Source organism: Manacus candei, unplaced genomic scaffold (assembly GCF_025592945.1).
Source record: "Manacus candei isolate 608988 ecotype Guabito, Panama unplaced genomic scaffold, ASM2559294v1 h1tg000076l, whole genome shotgun sequence".
Taxonomy (NCBI): domain Eukaryota; kingdom Metazoa; phylum Chordata; class Aves; order Passeriformes; family Pipridae; genus Manacus; species Manacus candei.
Genome location: NW_026138124.1, coordinates 4,547,848 through 4,567,562, shown reverse-complemented (window position 1 = coordinate 4,567,562; position 19,715 = coordinate 4,547,848). Strand labels below are relative to the sequence as shown.

The window sequence follows — 19,715 nt, the reverse complement described above, 5'->3', positions numbered from 1 at the left end:
GCTATCATCAATAAAAACCCAGCCAGTACAGTGCACACAATTTAGGAACAGTTGGACTCCAAATTCCTTATGTGGCTCCTCAGAGATATTTATAATCAAGATAACTTTAAGCTAAATCCCACTCAGTGTCACTGGCCTGCACTGGACAAGTGTCCCACACCAAACTTTGTATACAGACCATGGATTTCACATCCTGAGCAGACAATCCTGTTTCCTGGAAAAGCCTTCCACTAACCCTGCCCCTTCAAAGACTTGCTTTTCCCAGCCTCTGTTTTTTCACCTGCTGCCTCAAGGCCACGGGATCATACAAAGGATTAACCAAAAATTATCCACAAGACATTTTATTCAACTCATCATCTGAGATATTCGAGCAGTTCTGGCTCCAGACAAGTTGTGCTTCCCCAGTGCTGCAGGTCATTTAATACCTGTGAGCAGTGGGCACCAGTGGGGGTGGATTTTGGAGACCCACCAGTCAGACTCAAACCTGGGCACCTGAAAAGCCACCAAAATGCCATCTTGGCCTGCAGAACATCCCAGAAACCCAAGTGGCAGAGGGGAAAACCTGCATGTTGTATTCCTTATGATTCAAAGACGACTGGAGACAACAGCACCTCAGATTAAAAAAACCTTTTGCCATTGAAATAGCGACTTAGGCTTTCAACCATCTTGTAGTTGTTTTATCCAAGAATAAAAAAGCGAGTTAAAACCCAAAAAGTTGGGTTTGTCCCCTGTAAAGTTTCCCAGAGAGTTTCACGTATCAAATAACTTGAAAAAAAATGCTTTAGAAATCACTTGGAACAAGTACTCGTGGTCTTATTAACTGAAGCTGACAGGAAACGGTTTCCAGTTTTAAATTTTTGGCTCCACTGGATTAGATTATGTCCAGCACAGTAAATTCCCCGATTGGGAAGGACGCCGGAATTGTCTTGGATTAGACAGCCATTTCATAAAGTGCTTGTCTTCAAAACCATAAAGCTGTCAGAAAGTGTCCTTTCTGTGGTGGGGAAGGGGAGTCCCCCCGTGGGCCCTGCTCCAGGCCAGTCTGTCCCAGGGGTGGCAGGGTTTTGGCACAGGCACCGATTTACCCTCCGAGCCTTTGACCTTCTCCCCACGCAAATCCTCCCGGCCGCTCCTCCGGCAAGGGGTTGTAATTGGGATCCTCTTCTGGTGTGTCAAATATTGCTTTCCTGGAAAACAGAAAGATTTTTTTGTCTTCCCCCTTAAAATAAGTGTTTCACAATGAGGCCAAAACTGCTCGAATTCTGCACGTGGAAGTGTGTCCTCCCTCGGGAACAGCACTGGGATTTACACCCAAGTCACACTTGCTCTGCAGTTCACTGGGGAGAAGGTTTAGGATTGTGTGTCCAAAGCTGAGGAGGTTCAGCTTCTGACCCAGGATATTCTAGGATTCTGTAAAATGATCATCAGAGCTGTTCTGGGAGAGCCTCTGCACAAGAGGGAACTGAGCAGGAGCAGCACCACTCAGTACAATAAACCCCGAAGAGCTGTTTTCCATAATTCTGAAGTGAGGATGACTTACAGAAAAAACCCAAACTATTAGGTTAATACCTCAGTCTGTTCATACCCACCAGCTTTGGTGCCACCACAGGCAAAGCTCAGCCAGCAAAGCCTAACAAGTGTTACTAAAGAAACCAGAGGGAAAACCCTTTAGCCCTTCTCCCAAATTAGTTCTGACTTCCACAAACGCCAGATCCTCCTCCCTTGTTTAGTAACACAAGTTCAACAAAAAAATCAGCTACAGACAAGCCCCAATTCTGTCTCTGCCCAACTGACCAGAAGTTGATGTGGCTGGATAACACACAGTTTTCTAGACAAGCACTTTTTCCATGTCTGTTCCAAAGCAGACACCAATACTCACAGGACAGACGGTGTTCTCAGGAGCCTCCCTCCACCAGGCTGATTGGGAAAGACATCCTCTAAGAAAAAATAAATGTGCCCAACAGCAATGCCTGGTGTTAAAACAAAAGTCAAATGGTGATTTTTCAGTATTTCTCCTTTACAACTTTCAACTGCTTCACTGGAGTTTTCAGGAAATTAAAACACACGTTGGTTCTTTCCCAGAAAATATTATGGTGTGGAAATACAAAACCCAAGGAAGCAACCTAACATCAGCTGAAAAGCTTAACTTACACTATAAAGTGTTAATACAAGGAAAACTGCTTGTCATTACTAAACATACTGTCGTTTTGGCTTTATTAGAGTTGATAAAATAGTAGTATAAACTATTTTGCTTCAGTAGACTGATGTTTCAATCACATGATGCATCAGGGCTGATTCCAAGCATTAAAAAGCCAAAGCATCAGAAGCTCTTTCCATCCTTGTGACAGCACAGAATAGGCTACAATGTTTAGAAACCAGAAAAGCCTGGTATAAACACACTAGATGAACTAACACCAAGTATTAGGGCATTTAGCCCTTGGATTTTTTCACATTTGGTGTTTCATCTAAAACATCAGGAGGAGCAGATCCTTGTGTTTCTTGCCATTGCTTACCCAGGAGATCCACAATGATAGAGTTCCCCAAAAGCAGTGAAAAGCCCATCAATACCCAGGGTAGAAAAGGGGCTTGAAAGATGAGGAGACCAAAGAAGTTCATGCGGACGTAGGGATTCCGGCGGCTCCAGACGTACACTAGCATGATGGTGAAAGCCTGGCCCAGGAAAACCAGGTTCACAAACAGCCCAAAAAGCTGTGATGGATCATTAAGGAAACAGTTATCAGGTCAAGCACGAGAGGAACTTCACATCTTAGCCTGTAATCCCATGTTTTCCACACAACTGGTAACTTCATCTTCCCAGGTTCATGTAAATCAAATGCTAGGTGGAGTACCTGCAGCATGAATAACCTCATTAAAGTATAATTTAATTTTTCATAGACAACCTGAGCATGATTCCACACCTGAGCAGTCCCCTGACAACCTCGCTTCCATGATCAAGCAGTAAAAAGGCTGAAAACCAGCAACAACCACAAAGCATTAAAACCACCTTAACAAACGTACGCCAAACAAAATATATTCATCTAAGAATTAAGATAAAAATCACGGTTTCAGTTCTCATTCACATATCTTTTGCTTTACCAGAGGAGTCTGGAAATGAAACAGAAAGGATACAGTCATTAAAAGTCCTCCAAAAAGGAACATAAATACAAAATCTGCCGTCCGACCCCGGAAAGAGCCTTCCTCGAGCATGCGGCAGTACCGGTATCTGAGGCCACAGGTCAGGAAAATCTCATGGCAAATCAGTTTAAAGACAGATCCAAGAGGAAAAGGAATCAATTATGCATCACCTTAAAACTTTTTTATTCGCTTACTGCATCAATCAGCTCTTTCTGGACACTTCAGCAGAGAGGGGGACCCACGAGACAAAGAAATTACCTGCAATTTTCGCCTGTACGTCAGCACCAACCTGAAGGTTCAGGTTTGTGCAAGTCTTAACGCCACAAAAGCAACTGGAAAAATTCTTAGGAAGGAGATCCCGTGGATTCCCAATCACGGCACCAGCGACCTGACATTGCTGCACTCCCAGGAATTTTATGGTGAGGCAGAACTGAACCTCTGCCTGTGTGCATGTCCAGCAACATTCCCACACTCGGGAGCTCTGCTCGCCCAAGGGAACCCAACCAACTCGATGAAGGATACAAAAAGATCATGTTAAATAAAAAATTAAAGCCAACTGGTCCAAAGAATAAGTAGTTTGTGATTAACCTCCATATCTGGAAATAAGACAAATACAAGGACTTTAAACATGACAGTTTATGTTTATTGTCTAAATAGATAAGCGAGTAACAGTGAAACTGAACTCTCCTTTACAGACAACAAATTTAAGACCTGTGTCAAGCTACAGTGATTTCCAGCTTTTCAGTAGCTTTTTTAAAAGTCTATCTCTGATATGAAAAGCCATAACACCCAATTCTGAGAAGATCAGCACTTCCAAACTCTACAGTGTACTTTAAAACCTCCCACGCTTCAGAAAACACTTACTTGAAAGTGCTTAAATATTAACTCGGGGTTGAAATACAGCTGGAAGGGCGTGATAAGTTCTAATTGCTGAAAAAGAAGAGAACATTTTGATGGGATCAATACAAGAAAAATAAAATTAAAAAGATCAAACACATCCGAACCCCAGTAACCCCTTCCTCTGTGCCAGGAAGAGCCCAACAAGTCTTTAATCAGCACAGGGAGCTGTGGCGAGAGCTCCTTCACCCCCTCGCGTTGTTGTTGTTTATTTGCGCTCTACACCTTCCCGGGGCAGGTTTTTGGGGGTCCCCTCGCTCGGGGGGCCCTGAGGGGTCCAGACTTGGCTCCCCTTCCCGAGGGCTCCCCTCCCACTGCTCCGAGCGCCCAGCGAGCCTCACCCCGCTCCCCCTCACAACCTCCCTCTCGGGCATCCTCCCGCCCCACTCCCTGTGCCCCTCCCCGCCCCTCTGCCCCGCGGCCCCGTGAGGCGGCGCGGCCCCCCGGGGAGGGCCCGTGGCCGCGCACTGACCACGGCGGCGGTGGTGAGGACGCAGGCGGTGGTGTAGGCCCGCGTCACGGGCGGCACCTGCAGGTACTCCTGCCGGAACGTCTGGTACGCCATCTTGGCGCCCCCGCCCCGCCCCACCGCCCTCAGCGCCCGCGCGACGCTCCGCGCCCCCATTGGCCGAGCCGCCAGAATCTGCGCTGCCGCTGTGCGCTCCCATTGGCCGAGACGCGGCGCCCTAGCGCTGTCCCGCGTTTCTATTGGTCGAGCCGCCAGAGCCCGCCCGCCGCTCCGCGCCCTCATTGGCGCCGCGCTTTGCCCGCCCGGTGAGGGACGGAGCGCTCGGTGATTGGGCGGCGCCAGTGCTCGCGCGGGCGCTGATTGGCTGGGGGCGGGGGCGCCCTGAGGGGGGAGTTTGAACGAGGCGGGAAACGGCGGAGGCGGCACCGCCGGGATCGGGATCGGACACCGGGATCGGGATCGGACACCGGGCACCACACGGGACACCGGGATCGGGCACCGGGACCCTACCCCTCACCGGGCACCGGCGATCGGGCACAGCCTCGGGCTCCACACCGCGCTCGGTCCGCGGCCCCCTCTGCCCCGGTAGCGCCCTGCGGTTCCCGGCTCCCCTCAGCCATGTCGGTGGATCCCATGGCCTACGAGGCGCAGTTCTTCGGGTTCACCCCCCAGACGTGCATGCTGCGCCTCTACATCGCCTTCCAGGACTACCTGTTCGAGATGATGCTGGTGGTGGAGGGCGTGATCCTCAAGAAGCTGGACGCGATCCCCGGCTGCCAGATCAGCCCTTCGCAGATCCGGAAATGCACCGAGAAGTTCCTGCTCTTCATGAAGGACCACTTCGACAAACTCTTCGGCAGGATGGAAGAGGTGCTGCTGCAGCTGGTGCTGAACATCCCCAGGAACGTGCTGCTGCCCGAGGACAGGGTGCACGAGCAGTATCCCTACGGCAAGGAGGAATTCCGGGCGCTGCAGGAGGAGCTGCAGCAGCTGCAGCAGCAGTGCAGGGCCGAGGCAGCCGCGGGGGAGGCTCTGAGGGCCGAGCTGGAGGAGCAGAAGGCTGTCACGGCAGAGCTGGAGAAGATCTTGCAGTGCTTTGATGGGCTTGAGAACATCTGCAGGGAGCACGGGATCGGCAACTTCAAGGAGAGCCTGGCCTTCCTGACACACAACTCTAAGAAGCTGCAGGATGCGCTGAAAGACGTCAAGGAGAAGAGCAAAAACATGGAGCAGCATGAGCAGTTATTGTAATGGAAAGGCTGGAAAGGCAGCAGAAGTCGTTTAGAGAGCTTGCTTAAATGGTAGAGGCTTGTCTTTCCCTCACTCCTCTCATCCTGCCGGGATCTGGACTAAAAGTTGAACTCCCTAGGGAAGAAATCCTGTAAAATGTAACTCAGACTGGTGATCTGGAATAAATTTTGGGTTGGATAACCTGGATGTGAAGGTGTCTTCCTGGCCACTGAACATTACCTTTGAACACAACACAGCACGTGCCTATTTTAAGGATTATAAAAAACAGTCTCATTAAGACTTGCAGGAATGTTTTGGTGGGTTCCCAGTCTGATGGCAGTGCAGGTGATGGTGTCATGAGGACATGAGGACTTTTCCAGCTCCCCAAGGAGTTGCCTGGCACTGGCTGTGGTGCCTTTCCCTGTTTTTGAAAAGCCAACAAGTAGGAAGTGCCTGGAGGAGAACAACACAGGGATGCTGTTGGCAAGGCTCTGATGAGATCTGTTGGCATCAAGCAGAATTTCAGCCCAGGTTCTGGAATCTCAGGGTTCCTCACCACTCCACGTGTGCTTGCAGAGAGGGAACTTGTGTTTCCCTCCAGGGAAGCCACTGGAGGAAATGAGCACCTACTTGAGCTTATGTTGCTTTGCAGATATATTTTGTTGGTTTGTTTTTATTTTTGTTGCCCAGTGTCCTTTTTCTACTGAATAGCTGAGGTCTTTATGTTCATGTTTAATCAAATTTTCCTGTGAAATTGTTGTGAAGACTGATGAGCTGGAGTTCTTTGAACTCCCTTAACGAAGCTTGTTCTCTCTGTACATAATTCAAAATCCCTGACAGTCTGTGCATCCTTCCATAGCAGGTTTTTATCTCCTGTTTAATCCTATCATCATATCAATATTAATTTCTACTTTATTAGCATAGAGGTTTAAAAGGCAATAAACTTATGAATGGTTTGGAGTGACTGCAATAAAAAAAAAACGTATTAAAGACATAAAATACACTTTGGAATTCTTTCTTCCCTGACTTCTGAAGACCTCAGGTGGATAAAACCAGTGTCTTGAACCGTTATTGCCTTGGTGTGGGACTGGAGACTTGTGAGTTCATGCAATAAAAAATGACTCAACAGCCACTCCTCAAATCCTCACAGAGGGAATTAATGTCTGATCTTGAGCTCCAGACCTCTGCAGGAATGTTGGTGTGTGTGGAAATTATTGTTCAGGGGAGGAAAAAAATAGGGGATAAGGTTAAAATTGACTTGCTTTTTTTAGAAAACAACTTAATGACTTCAAAGTTACCCAGTGTTCCCTAACCTGAAGAGTAGAAAAATGTGATTAATGCAACATCCACTGTAGAGAATCTCACTGCAAAAATTGTCTTTTTCCACCATTACCGTCAGTTTTGTTGCAAAATCAAGAAGCTGCTGTCTGTAAATTGACTGCAAATATGTAGATATTGTTTCATTTAACGCTAAATTGGGCAGAGGAACATGCAGAAGATCTCACTTGGCAGCAGAGGGCACCAGCAGCCTGGCCCAGGGCTCGGCTCCACAAAGGCTTGGGCTGTTTTTCCCTCGCTGTGTAACTTTCCTGGACACCAACAATGATCGTGTCTCCTCAGAGGAATCAGTTTTTTTATCCTTAATTAACAGGAGACACTTTTCCTGGGTGTTTCCTGCCAGGAGTGACCACCCACGTGTTTGCAGGAAGCTGGATCCTACTGAGTTCATACCCTCCAACGCTGTATTTTCCTTTACAAGAGGAATTATTTCCATTTTCACTCTTTTCTCCTCTCCTGCCCCAGCAGCTCCCACCCTGCCAGGGTCCTTCCCAGCCCATTCCTCCCAGCTGGAAGGGTGGGGGAGCAGGGAGGACTGGGCATGATGGTTGTGCTGGGCTGTGCCTGACTGCACCCACCACCTGACCCCTGGGATTTTGGTTTGCCTCTGTATCATCAAACAGGGAAATATGACAAAAACTAAATCTGATACTGAACATCCCACCCTCCTGCTGTGGAAATCCACCCACACCAGCCTCTCACCCTCCTGGGAATGCCCCTTCCTACCTGCTCCCAGAAGTGACGTCCTGCCACGTGCGCTCCCGTCACTCCTGTCACCACAATTAAATATTTCACAATAAATTATATCCTGATGCTCCTGGAGCAGTGCTGGAGGCACCTTTGGCCAGGACCCACCACCCTCAGGCAGCAGCCTTGTGGAACCACAGGATTGCTGGGGCTGGAAAAACCCTCTGGGATCACTGAGTCCGACCAGCGCTGCCACGGCCACCACCGACCATGTCCCCAAGTGCCACATCCACATTTCCCATGGGACTGGTGAAGCATTTCCAACCCCAAATCACATCCATGTGTTTTTGGTGTCCCTCAAGGTTCAGACCTCTCTGAGCAGCCCCACATACCTCGGATCCATCCTCCTGTCTGCCGTTGTCCCGCTCTCCACAGGCTCCCATCCCTCCAGAGGCAGATCCAGAGTGCTGGAGCAGCAGTGCCCATGGCACACATCCCATCAGTGGCAGCAGCACAGGCACAAGGCAGCAGGGACAGCTGGCACCAGGTTGTTGCAGGAGCAGTACCTGGGGCTGGCTTGGAAAGGAAGGGGAGAACTTCCACCTGGATGATTTTAATGCTCCTTTTCTCTCCCTGCTTGTGCAGAGCCGGAAGATTCAGAGCACCAGGCTGGGAATGAGGTGCTTTGTAACACCCGAGGTAAGAAACACAACCAGCTGTTGATAAAATGTTACCAAGAGCCATTTGCAGGGGAAACAGCCTCATTGTTGGGCTCTTCCTCCAAGGAAACCCCCTTAGCAGAGCTGGGGTCTGAGGGGAACAAAGCCACTGGTTTTCCTACCAGGATAACACACAGTCCTGATCCAGGGACATGCAGGAGCCCCAAAACTCCATGGGGCTGGCTGTGTCCTGGCAGCTGGATCCACCTTTGGATGGGGAACAGCTTTGAGCCCCAGTGGCTACTGGGACTATCAGGCTTCCAGCACAACCCACTCCAAGGAATAAAAGCATTTGCAGCTGGATTTGCAGGGAAGGAGCCAGCACTGTGTCCCAGGGATGGTGGTGTCCCCAAAATGCCCTGCAGACCCCTGGGGTTCAGTACTCAGTATAAGGGGGAAAAAAGAAGAATAAAATCAAGAATATTTCTGGCAGCTTTCACAGCCTGTTGGAGCACTCAGGGCTGGGCAATGCAGCCCTCCTTGACTTAGACACTGAGTGATGGTGTAATTAGCAGCCGTTAATGAACCCACACCTGGAAAAACGCCAGCCTGGGGCTGGGGGAGGGGGGGGTTACCATATGCCTCCTCATTAAAAGCTTTAATTACAGGCAGGAAATGCTGGTGGCAGCCACACACTTTAATTGCTTCACCTCAAGCTGGCAGTGGGTCAGCTCCTGCCTTTGCCATCCCAGGGGCTCCCATTCCCATCCCCATCCCACAGCAGGGCTGGAGTGACCAACAGGACGGGGGAAAACGATAATTTCTCATTATAATGATGAAAAAACCCCACATTATTCCAAAAAATTTTTCTTTCACGGGGATTTTGGCCGGCACAGACTGAGCAAGAGCATCTCCCCTCCTGAACAACCACGTGGAACCTCCAAACAAAAACTAATCGAGACGGACAGGCAGGGAGGCAGAGACAGCTGGGTGCTGGGAGTTATCCCAGCTGGTGAGAGCAGCAGCGAGCCCCTAATGTGTTTGCACATCACACACCGTGAAATCGGGGGGGAGGGAACACACCGAGTGCCCCGGCTGGGATTTCCGGAGAGCTGCCCCCGGGGCCGCCTCCCCCTGCCCCCCAGAGCTGGCAATAAAATAAATGGGGCACAGAAAATGGGCATTCAGCTCCCATTAGTGGCAAAACAGTGATTTGCTCAAGCGAGGAAACTCGGTGGGGGCTTGGCTGCTGATGGCTCCTGGCCCTGTTTGCTGGACCTCCCTGGAAACTGCTTTAGAGAAGAACACTCTAAATGCTTTTTTCCTGCTCAAGGAGAAGAAAAGAAAAAAACATGGAAATGTTTGGCAACAAAGGAATCACTTTCATAAATAAGATTAATTTTTTTTCCTCCCTAATTGAGCCACAGGAAAGAGGGAATGGGATTAAAGGGGTTCTGCTGGAGGGAAGCCTTGGAGGCAGCTGTGCTCGATGTGGAGCAGCATGGAAAACCATAAAGGGTGAAGTTTATGATTCCCCTTTGCTGGGGACAGGAAAAATTATGTCTCTCACACAGCCCTGTATGGCTTTGGCTCCTTCCCTGGCCATTCCTCCTGCCCTGCACTCATCCTGCCCACGCTGCAGTTGGGTTTGGCTTGGAAGGGACCTCAAAGATCATCCACTCCAATCTCCCTGCCATGGGCAGGGACACCTTCCACTAGACCAGGGCTGCTACAAAATCATTGTAGGAAATTTAATTTCAGCCTGAAGAGGGAAAAAAAATCATAATAAACTAAGCAAAAAATTAGAGGAATAACATCAAGGTAAGATGGAGCCTTTGGAGGCCATTTCCCTGGATGGATCCTGCCCCAAAACTGAACACTTTGGACCCCAGCAGCTCCCCTGCACCCACACCCCCTGTGTGCCCCTTGCCCAGGCAGCTGTGCCTCCAGCTCCCCTGCTCCTGGGGATTTTATTACCTCTGCTTTCCCACCTGAAAGGAAATTCTCCCACTGCTTTGCCTGCTTATCCCTCCTGGGCTCTTATTACTCCCACTTCCACAATTCAGGGTATTATTCCCTCCTGTCACCTTAATTTCCAATAATTAGTATTTGGTATAATGCTACAGCAGATGGCAGCTCTTAATGAATATTATAATAAGCACGAAATTATAATTTACTGCTCAAGAAATCCATTTTGATTTGCAAGAAAATGAGGGGGGAGCAGCTTTCCAAGCCACTTACCTGGCTGGATCCAATCCCAAATCGAGTCCCCAGCAAGATCCTAAATGACCATAAACCTCAGGGGGCATTAAGAGGCCCTGTGGGGCACATCACTGACTGTGTCTTGGGACTGGATGTGCAGTGGTGGCAGTGATGTGACCCCACCAGGACACTGCATCCCTGGGGAACCAGCAGTTAGATGCCTTCAGTATTTTATTTCCCCCCTGACAAAATAGTGGGGTATGGATCCACCTGGAGTGGGAAAAAACAGCATTAACCCAGGGAAATGCTTGTTCAGTAAGGTGCCCTCCATGTCCCCATTTCCCACCTGAGCCTCTGCTGGTCCCTCTTAGGGAGCTGTTTTCCTTCCTTTTGTGGTGATGGTTGCCAGCAATTTGTACAGCCACCAATTAACAGGTGGGTTTGGCACCAACAGTTATTTGGATCACTGTGTGTTTGGGCAGAACACACAATCCCAGCATGGTTTGGGTGGGAAGGGACCTTAAAGCCCATCTTGTTCCACCCCCTGCCATGGGCAGGGACACCTTCCACTAGCCCAGGTTGCTCCAAGCCTTGTCCAATCTGGCCCCAAACATCTCCAGGGATGGGGTAGCCAGAGTTTTCTCTGGGCAACCTGTGCCAGGGTCTCACCACCCTCACAGGGAAGAATTTCTTCCCAATATCCCAACTAACCCTGCCCTCTGGCAGTTTGAAGCCACTCCCCCTTGTCCTCTCACTCCATCCCTTGTCCCCAGTCCCTCTCCAGCTCTCCTGGAGCCCCTTTATGCCCTGGAAGGGGCTCTAAGGTCTCCCTGGGGCCTTCTCTTCTCTGGGTGAACACCCCCAGCTCTCCCAGCTCTCCAACAACAGTGACAGGGAATAAAGGCAGACACCTTCACCTTTTTTTTTCCTTTTTGGTAATACAAGAACAAGAGGAGTGCAGTGCCCCTGGAAGCCTGTCCTGGAGGAAGGTCCCTGGAGCTGTGTGGGGTCAGCCAGCCAGTCCTGTCCCATGGCACCAGAAAAACCCAGGATTTGCTGTGATTTCCACAACGAAGCCATGTGAGTTCTAACCCAGACCAGCCCCAACCCCTCTTCAAAGCAAATTGCACGTTCCTTTGGAAGTAAATGGAATTAAGGCAGCTTAACTTCCCCAGCCCCATTGCAGCAGGAGGCTGTAGCAGTTGGGGATGTGTCACCTGAGTATGATGTGTCCCTGAACCTCTTCATCCAGGACAAGCCCAAGAGGGAAAGGGGGATGAAAGGAAGGCCTCCAAGCCCCTCTCTGCTGTAGCTAAAAGCACAGAGAAGGTTTAAGCAGCAGAGAGAACACGAGAGCATCACCCAGCCCTGCTTCAGGAACTGCACTTACACCCAGTGTCATCTCTGTGGACTTTATTGTCATTTTCTCCTCAGTTCTACAGTACAAAAGCATGCAAAAAATAGCCTCTCTCTTCATGGTACATATTTACAGTGTAACAGCCACGTGCTGTTACAGTTCTGAGTGCATTTACATCATGCTTGAGTCATAGCAGAGCACACACAGGGTCAGAGATCCAACACCGAGTGGAACAAGAGACTTAAATTAGAACAGGCCAAGAAAATTTGAAACAGCAGCAAAAATACGGCACAGAGGATCTGAATGACACCCTCAGAAGTTGCAATCTATTTTTTTCTTGAATTCACATGGTTTTTTTGGAAAGCTTTGATTGATGGCTTGTGGTTACTGACTGAGGGCCTGGGCGTCTGTGAGCAGCAGCTCTGAGAGTACATGGCTTTTCTTCAGGAAGGGGAGGAGAAAGGCAGCAACTGTCCAGCTGCTTTCCTTCCCTCATCCTATGGAAGGCTGCATTCAGAGCAACAGGGTCATGGGATAATCCAGGTTAATTCAGCTTGGGAGGGACTTGAGCAGAGCATGGTCTTCTGTGGGAGGCTCTGGGCCAGAAAGGAATCCCTTCCACTGCTGTGCTCAGCAAACTCCACTGGAAATGTGCCCTGGTAAAGCAGGGAAGTTTGGCACCCAAACTAAGTTATATTTACACACAAAACCTCCACTATCTGCTTTCCAGTCTCCCTGCTGGACACTGGACACAGTGGTGCTCCCAGCAGGATCCCCCAGCACAGCTCTCCTGCCTCTGGAAAAGTTCTTATGCTGAGATCCCCATCCCCTGGGGCAGAAAGGATCCTACCTCCCCTGCCAGTGCCATCCCACACAGAGCTGGGATCACCCATCCCAAACCAGGACCAGCTCTGCTTGTGGCAGAACAGTAACACAGAGCAGCTCCCAAAGCACTGGAGATGGGGGCTCTGCACCTGGAATCATGGATGAAGGTGTCCAAGACCATAAATGATCCTGTGGGACAAAGCTCCTGGACTGGTGGGACAAAGCTCCTGGTGTTTTTGGGCAGGGAAAGCACTGAGGTGGAGAGAGCAAACGAGCTCCCAGCCACACAGCAGAGATGGAGGAATCCTCCCCTGGCCCCTGTGGCAGAGCTGCTGATGCCCTCAGGACACAGAGCTGTGCCGAAGGAACACAAAATTTCCCCCACTGGCTCCTCCTTGCAAGTCTGGCAATAAATAAGGAATTAAATCCCATCCTGGGAGTTGTTTTGTCGAGCCACAATTTGTTTTGTGTGGAGCAGCTCCACTGTCCCCTGCTGGGCTCCCTCTGGATGCAGCTGGACACAAAGTTTGCCTTCCCACCACCAGCCCTGATGCTGAAAACCTCATTTACTTGCAAGTGTGACCTTCATAGCAACACATTCCTGCCCAAAGGGTTAAAGACATGGACTGAGAACTCCTCCTTGCCAGACAGGGGAGACTAGGCCAGGATTTTTGCTTAGCACTACCCCCCAAAGTGAAGGCCTAGAGCCATTAGTTGAGCAAGGCAAAGAAATCTACCTCCTGTATTTCCCCCAAAAGAGAAATTCCCTTCAAAGTCCCTCAGCATTCCCAAGCTGGAAAAGCTGACAGAGCCAATGGTGCTATTGTGCTGGGGGAAAGAAGAGCCCTCCCTGGGACTCAGAGCCCAGCAAACACAGTTCAGACCATCCTGGTGCTCCAGGAACAGCACAGGCAAGTGAGGATTTGGAAGGGAAAAACACAGAGCACACACAAAAGCATCAGAACGTGCCCACACCAGCTCTTCTCGCTTCTTGGAGCCCACACTGAACCCCATCCCCTCAATCACAGACAGAAGCAGACAAATATTTACCCATCCAGCTAAGGAGGATCCTTTTCCTCAACAGCTAAAAGTGCTGCCTTGCCAGAGTTGTTTATTTTCAAATAAACACTCTCTTCAGCCTCTTCCTTTCTTCAGAGCAGGACCAGCAGTGCTCCAAGCTGCTCTAACACACACCCAAACAAGGATTTCATTACAGCTGAGTGAGAAGCAGAGCCTATTTTTGCCTCTCTGAGCGTTTCTCTTGCTGCCAGGGCACCTTTTTCATCTCATTTCATGCAAGTTTTCAGCTGTACAACTCTGGCTGCTTCCTGGACCTGTGGGAACAGCTCTGGAAGGATTTCTTTCAGCTGAAAGGGCAAATATTTCAAAGTACATTTTGGGATAATGATAAAAAAACATCCATTCCCCTCCAAAACTGAAGTGATGCTTTAGCTACCACTAAAGGAACACGACATGGAGTTAATTTGTAAATTATAATTTGTTTGGTTGCATTAACTGAGGCTGAGAACAGCCCTCCTGCAGCCTTGCCCTGCCAGCTCCCACCTCTAGGGCATCAATAAAATAACCCCAGCTGCCTGGATTAGCAAATTATTCTTACCACATATTAAAAATACAAGAACTAACCCCATGCCTGCATTCCTAGAGCTCTTTGAGCACAACCCAAGCATTGCTTAGACCTCAGAACTGCACAGGGATAAGGCTGATCAGTGCTCCCTCAGGGGTAAGGTGCCTTCCTGAGATGTGACCTTGTCCCAAAGCCACTCCCTGGCCCTGCCCTGGGGACACCAGCTGGAGAAAGTCCTTTTTCCCCCCCCAGACTGGAAGACAGTTTGTCCAGCTTGGCCCCTGGTGTGCAGGAGGAGCTGGTGGCACCCCAGCACAGCCCAGGTTGTATCCAGAGCCTCCTCCTGGCCAGTCTTTCCCATGTGCAGAGCCCCCTGTGCCCTCAGACCTGCTGAGTCCCCATCTCCACTTTCACTCCCTGTCTCTGGGTACTTAAATCTTCAGTACAAGGCAGCAGGATCCCAGCAAAAGGTCCAGTGCCCCAGTGGGATGGATCAGCTGGTGCAGGACCAGGGTCCCTTGGAGGATGCTGAGCACAGGCAGACACACAAACAGGCAGGGTTTAGCACCTGGATGCAGCAGTGCAGAGCTCAGGCCCACAGCAGTAACCTTTCCAGGATCCAACATCATTGCCAGCTTTAAATATTAAAGGTCTCCTCAGTGAAATCCATTAGATGCAATATTATTTCCCAGTTTGCCAATATTTACAGGTGAGATGTGACTGCTGGGCATCCCACCAAGGTGGCTGAGGATGAGCAAGGGGAGGTGACAGGCTGGGGACAGGCAGAAGGCACTGGCAGCAAAGCCCAGCTATGAAAACATTGGGAACCACCAAGATAGATCACAGCAAACAGAAGAGGAACACCAGTATACACCAGTCACTACCAACAACCCTCGTACAGGTATCTCCTTGCACAAAAAATTAAGGAACAAAGTCCTCAGGATTAAATCTAAAAAAAAAAAAAGACAGTAAGATGCTTGTGTAGGAACCAAATGTAATCCTCTCCTTTATTTAAGTGCTATAAAATAAGATTCCAACCCCATTGGCTTCCCAAGGGCATGTTCAGACCCCATAAGGTCCCCAAGCTCAAGGGAAAATAATGACATATACTTTGATGAATTGATGTCACTGGTTTTTACTCTCTGAATGCAAGAGTGGAATTCCAGATTATCCACACAAGTCTATTCAGTCAAGAGCCATGGAAATGGCTGCATTTCCTTTTTAAGTGCAATCTCTCACCTGTTGTCAAACTGTAGAGATGAAGCTTCTAATACCAAGTTTAGAAGCAATCTATGGATAAAATAGCAGCATCAGCACATGCATAAAAATTACAGTATTAAAATAAAATTAAAAATGAAAGCCTTAAAAAAAATAAATCAAAAGATCAAGTTGTGATCTTGTGTTCTGTAGCTTTCCTTAGTCTAAAAACCCTCCACCAACATTTTCCATCCTGGGGAGCTCTCCCAGTTTGGTTGGTTTTCAGGAAATTGAAGTTTAAAAGCATCAGGTACACAAGCTAGGAGATGAGTGAGGGAAATGAATGAAATAAAATAAACCCAAAACCTGCAGCTCTTTTCAGCTTGAGAACAAGGTCCATGGGTGCAGCTCACAGGGGGCATTCCCAGCTCTTTGGGAAGAGCAGCCTTGGTTAGCAGGTGTCCCTGGTGCACTGAGCTGTTCCATGTAGCAGCATATCCCCATGCTCCAGAGCTCTGTGGCATTCCAAGGCTCACTGCATGGCGTAACTTCCATTTCACAACAGTGCCCTGACTGAAGCAAGTGGGACTGACACTGTGCAAAACTGAGGGGCAAGAGGAGAAGGGGGGAAAAAAAGAGAAAGAAAGGCATAGGGAGGGAGAGTGTTTGCTCTAAAAGCAAGATCTCATCCTCATTTAGCTGATACCCAAATTCTGCCATCAGCTCCACACCAGGAGCAGGACTGTGTCCTGACACACAGAGGTGCTTTACTCGTGCATTCAACAAAACATCTGCCCTCTGACACAAAGCCTGGCTCCGACGGCGTCTTCCCTCCTGATGCCTGAAACAAGAGAACGCAAAAACGCAAGGAAAAAGCCTCTGGGGTGAAGGACCCCTGAGAAAACGTTACAAACAAACCCACATTCCTCAGCCAAGACACCCAAGGGCAGAGCCCAGGGGTGAAGCACAAGTGGAGAGCAAGGCACACGCGGAGGAGGGCACGGACACCTCGCCCGAGGGCTCGCTCTGCTCCTTCTGGCTGCTCTGCTCCTCCTGCCTGGTTTTCTGGGTGGGTCCCGTTTTGGTGGCTTTTGTTTGGTGGTGTTTTTTTTTGCTTTGCAGGCCCCAGAGGGGGTGATGAGGGCGATGGTGCTACACAACACCACGATGGGCACAACAGCAGCAGCACGTGCGTGACCGGCCGGGCGGCCTCAGGACGTGGCTTCGTCTTCACACACGTCGGGCAGCTCCGGGTCCCTGGCTCCTTCTCTGCTCCCTTGTTTGCTACAGGAATGGCAAAGGAACAAAGAGATTACAGGCACAGAGCAAGGCAGGGGGTGTTTTGTCCAACCCAAGTCAGCAATATCAATATTAAGAGGGAATAGCAATGAACCAAGCCTGTTGTGTTGGTACTGCAAAAACACCTCAGCAATATCCCTGCAGTGATGTGCAGCTTGTGGCTGGATGCTTGCTTGGTCTCTGCATCCCAAAAACTGAGCTTTGCACTTCCCTGAACGCCCTCCTCCAGCTGCAGCATCACAAGGAGGTATCTGGTTCTTGGGGAAAGTCCTGCAGGCCAGCAGCAATGTTTTCAAATTATCCAGTTTGTATTTGGAGAGTTCTGGCTTGCTTTCCTTTAATCTGATTTTTTTACAAGGATCAGAGGGATGGCTTCATCCCATAACTGCTTCTCCAAAGCCTCGCTGTAAATGGCAATAAAACTAAATGTTTCCACCAGAGCTCAGTTTGTCCTACACAAAAACTGTGTGATTTCAGCCTCTGTGAGTTTGTCTGGTCCCCAAAACAGCAGTACCCAAATTCTGAGAGCAGCAGGCATAGAATTAATAACCAAAGTAACTTACTTGCATTGCACATTCACCATGATACCTTTGGCTTTTTCCTCCTATTCCTAATTTCTGATGTTTTCTCACGTAGAAGGCTTGAGCTGTACCTGCACTCTGGGGCATCCTTGAGGAGCAACATCTCCACCCAGCCCAGCCATCCACAGACAGCCCATGGCCAAGATTTGACCAGAGAAAACTGTCACTGCTCTGGACTGGATGGAGAAAAGGGGACATCTCCAGGGGCCACCCACAACATCCCACAGCAGTGACCAATAGCAGGCTGATGCCTTCACCTAAAACCCCATTTCTCCATCATGAAGATATCCACAACATCAAGGAGGTGTTGATACTCTAAGAATCTGTGTCTCCCAGGGTGTCCAGCCTCCCTCAGGACAGCCTGGCTGCATCACAGAATTGTGGAATGGTTTGGGTTGGAAGGGGGACCTTAATGCTCATCTTGTTCCAATCCCCCTGCTGTGGGCAGGGACACCTTCAACTAGACCAGGTTGCTCAGAGCCCCATCCAACCTGGCCTTGAACATTTCCAGGGTGGGGCATCCACAACTTCCCTGGGCAACCTGCTCCAGGGAATTCTGCAGGAGAATCTGCATGGACAAGCCAGCTCTGCCGTGGAGCATCAGCACTGCTGCACGTGTCTGGAGCACACAGCATTTGGGAAAATGTGGGTTTGGAGCTCTGTCTGGGAACAACACTGAAAGGACACACAGGGCTAAAACAATTCTTGAAGAAACCAGAAACGATCAAAAAATCACGTTCCCTTTTCCCTCTGCTCCAGCAGAGCCCTGCAACAAACCTGACCTTGAACCCAGGGACCATTTCCCTGCAGGGGAGGCTGAGGAACAGCTCTGTCTTCAGTGCCTGTCATCACCCTCTTTAAATGACTGATCACCACATTTAGCAGCAGAGGCTCTGCTCTCTGGCACAGCCCAGCATATCCTGCTGCTCCTGCTCCCTGCTTGGAGTGTGTTCCATGTTCCCTCACCACCCTGAGCAGCCCCTGCCTCTCCAAACCCTTGTGGCAGGGTGAAAGGACCCTCACCAGCAAACACCAGCCAAAAACCTGCTGCCATGGAGCAGCAGAGACCAGGACACCAATGCTCCACAGGAACCTTGCTCATGCTGTGAGGCCTGAGGCTGGATGTGAATCTCCCTTAAATTACTCTTTGTAAGAAATAAGACTGTATTTCTGCTACATTTTCTGAGCCACAGGCGAGCAAAGCCTGACCTGTGCAATTATCCAGGAGAGGACATGGCTGCTCACCACGGGAGCTGCAGGGAGATCACAGACACTGAGGGTGTTCTGTGTCCAGCAGGGAATGAGCCTCACAGCACTTCCCTCCAAAACACAGGACAGGGATGCAGTGGGACAACCTACTGAATCACAGCATATACACACCCCCCTGGCAAGTGCTTAATTCCTCCACTGAGCCCCCACTAAATACCAACACTCTGCCCCCATCCAGGCTGCTGAAGTCCCCTCCTGCCCACGGAGAAGGCAGCAGCAGGCAGTGGCACCAGCTGTCCCCATTGGTGCCACGTCAGTCCCCATCCTCCTCCCCTGCCTTCTCCCAACTATTTTTGGAGAATCTCTGCAAGTCCTTCCTCACTCAGAGCAGGCGACATCCTGGCTCCAGCTCATCCATTTGTCTTGGAGTGATAAACCAGGAGCCAGGCAGAGCCTCCAGAGCTGCTCCCAAAGGTATTCAGAGCCATGCAGCTCTTTCCCAGCCTCTCAGCCCAGCCCAGATCTTTCCAGGCCCAGCTGGAGGCTGTGTCCTGCCTAAGCAATGGATCCTGGGACTTCACACCAAGATGTTTGTAAGCAGCTTGTCATGGTTTGCATCAATGCTATTCTGTTATTTAACAGAATGAACTGGCCCAACCACTTCCTAGAAGGGTCTGTGCAAGTGGTTGGACAGATGACCACGATTCGATGAAGCCTTGGCTGAGGTGGGGTTGGGTGGTCACCTGGAGCAACCAATTTCAGTCTTCTCAGTGCTGCACCAGAGGCAGAATCACAGGGGAGCATCTGGAGCAGAGATGGCTCCACCTCTATTTCTTTTGCATCATCATTAAATAACAAACCTGAGCTCAAATTCCAAAGCTCAGCCTTTCCCAAATTCTGTAGGTATTCCCTCCACAAAGGTGGGGCTGAGCACCAGTTCCTGCTAACACCCCCCCTGGCTTTTTTCACCCCTCCCTCCCTAAAAGCAGTTGAAATGCCAAAGAATCACAAATAGTAATAATAATAAAGAGCATTCATAAACATT

At 49.7% G+C, this 19,715-nt stretch overlaps 3 protein-coding genes across 7 annotated transcripts in view; 1 reads left to right on the top strand and 2 right to left on the bottom strand.

The window, feature by feature from the left end:
* Nucleotides 1-325: 325 nt before the first annotated feature.
* DERL2 (derlin 2) lies at nucleotides 326-4,624 on the bottom strand. Its single transcript, XM_051809337.1, has 7 exons — nucleotides 4,505-4,624; nucleotides 4,000-4,065; nucleotides 3,658-3,731; nucleotides 3,130-3,223; nucleotides 2,514-2,709; nucleotides 1,880-1,970; nucleotides 326-1,187 (listed from the first exon to the last, which is right to left on the bottom strand). Exons 1-7 carry the CDS (start codon nucleotides 4,595-4,597, stop codon nucleotides 1,082-1,084), a joined length of 720 nt encoding a protein of 239 aa, XP_051665297.1. The 5' UTR covers nucleotides 4,598-4,624; the 3' UTR covers nucleotides 326-1,081.
* A 301-nt stretch (nucleotides 4,625-4,925) lies between these two features.
* MIS12 (MIS12 kinetochore complex component) lies at nucleotides 4,926-6,820 on the top strand. Its single transcript, XM_051809354.1, has one exon. It carries the CDS (start codon nucleotides 5,120-5,122, stop codon nucleotides 5,750-5,752), a length of 633 nt encoding a protein of 210 aa, XP_051665314.1. The 5' UTR covers nucleotides 4,926-5,119; the 3' UTR covers nucleotides 5,753-6,820.
* A 4,847-nt stretch (nucleotides 6,821-11,667) lies between these two features.
* CAMKK1 (calcium/calmodulin dependent protein kinase kinase 1) overlaps nucleotides 11,668-19,715 on the bottom strand; it is a 93,534-nt gene continuing 85,486 nt past the window's right edge. For all 5 annotated transcript variants that reach the window (XM_051809305.1, XM_051809304.1, XM_051809308.1 and 2 more), the window contains exon 16: nucleotides 11,668-16,865. In XM_051809305.1, the coding sequence (XP_051665265.1) occupies nucleotides 16,793-16,865 (73 nt within the window). In that variant the 3' untranslated portion in view covers nucleotides 11,668-16,792. The remainder of the gene's footprint in view (nucleotides 16,866-19,715) is intronic.

Bases quoted from the DNA above. Each gene is read 5' to 3' on its own strand.
- DERL2 (XM_051809337.1), bottom strand. From the start codon at position 4,597: ATGGCGTACCAGACGTTCCGGCAGGAGTACCTGCAGGTGCCGCCCGTG. The intron at 3,224-3,657 runs GTATCCTTCATC...CTGTGGCCTCAG, and splicing joins TTATTTAACATGATCTTTTT to ATACCGGTACTGCCGCATGC. The intron at 1,971-2,513 runs GTAAGCAATGGC...TTTTAACACCAG, and splicing joins TATCATTGTGGATCTCCTGG to GCATTGCTGTTGGGCACATT.
- MIS12 (XM_051809354.1), top strand. From the start codon at position 5,120: ATGTCGGTGGATCCCATGGCCTACGAGGCGCAGTTCTTCGGGTTCACC.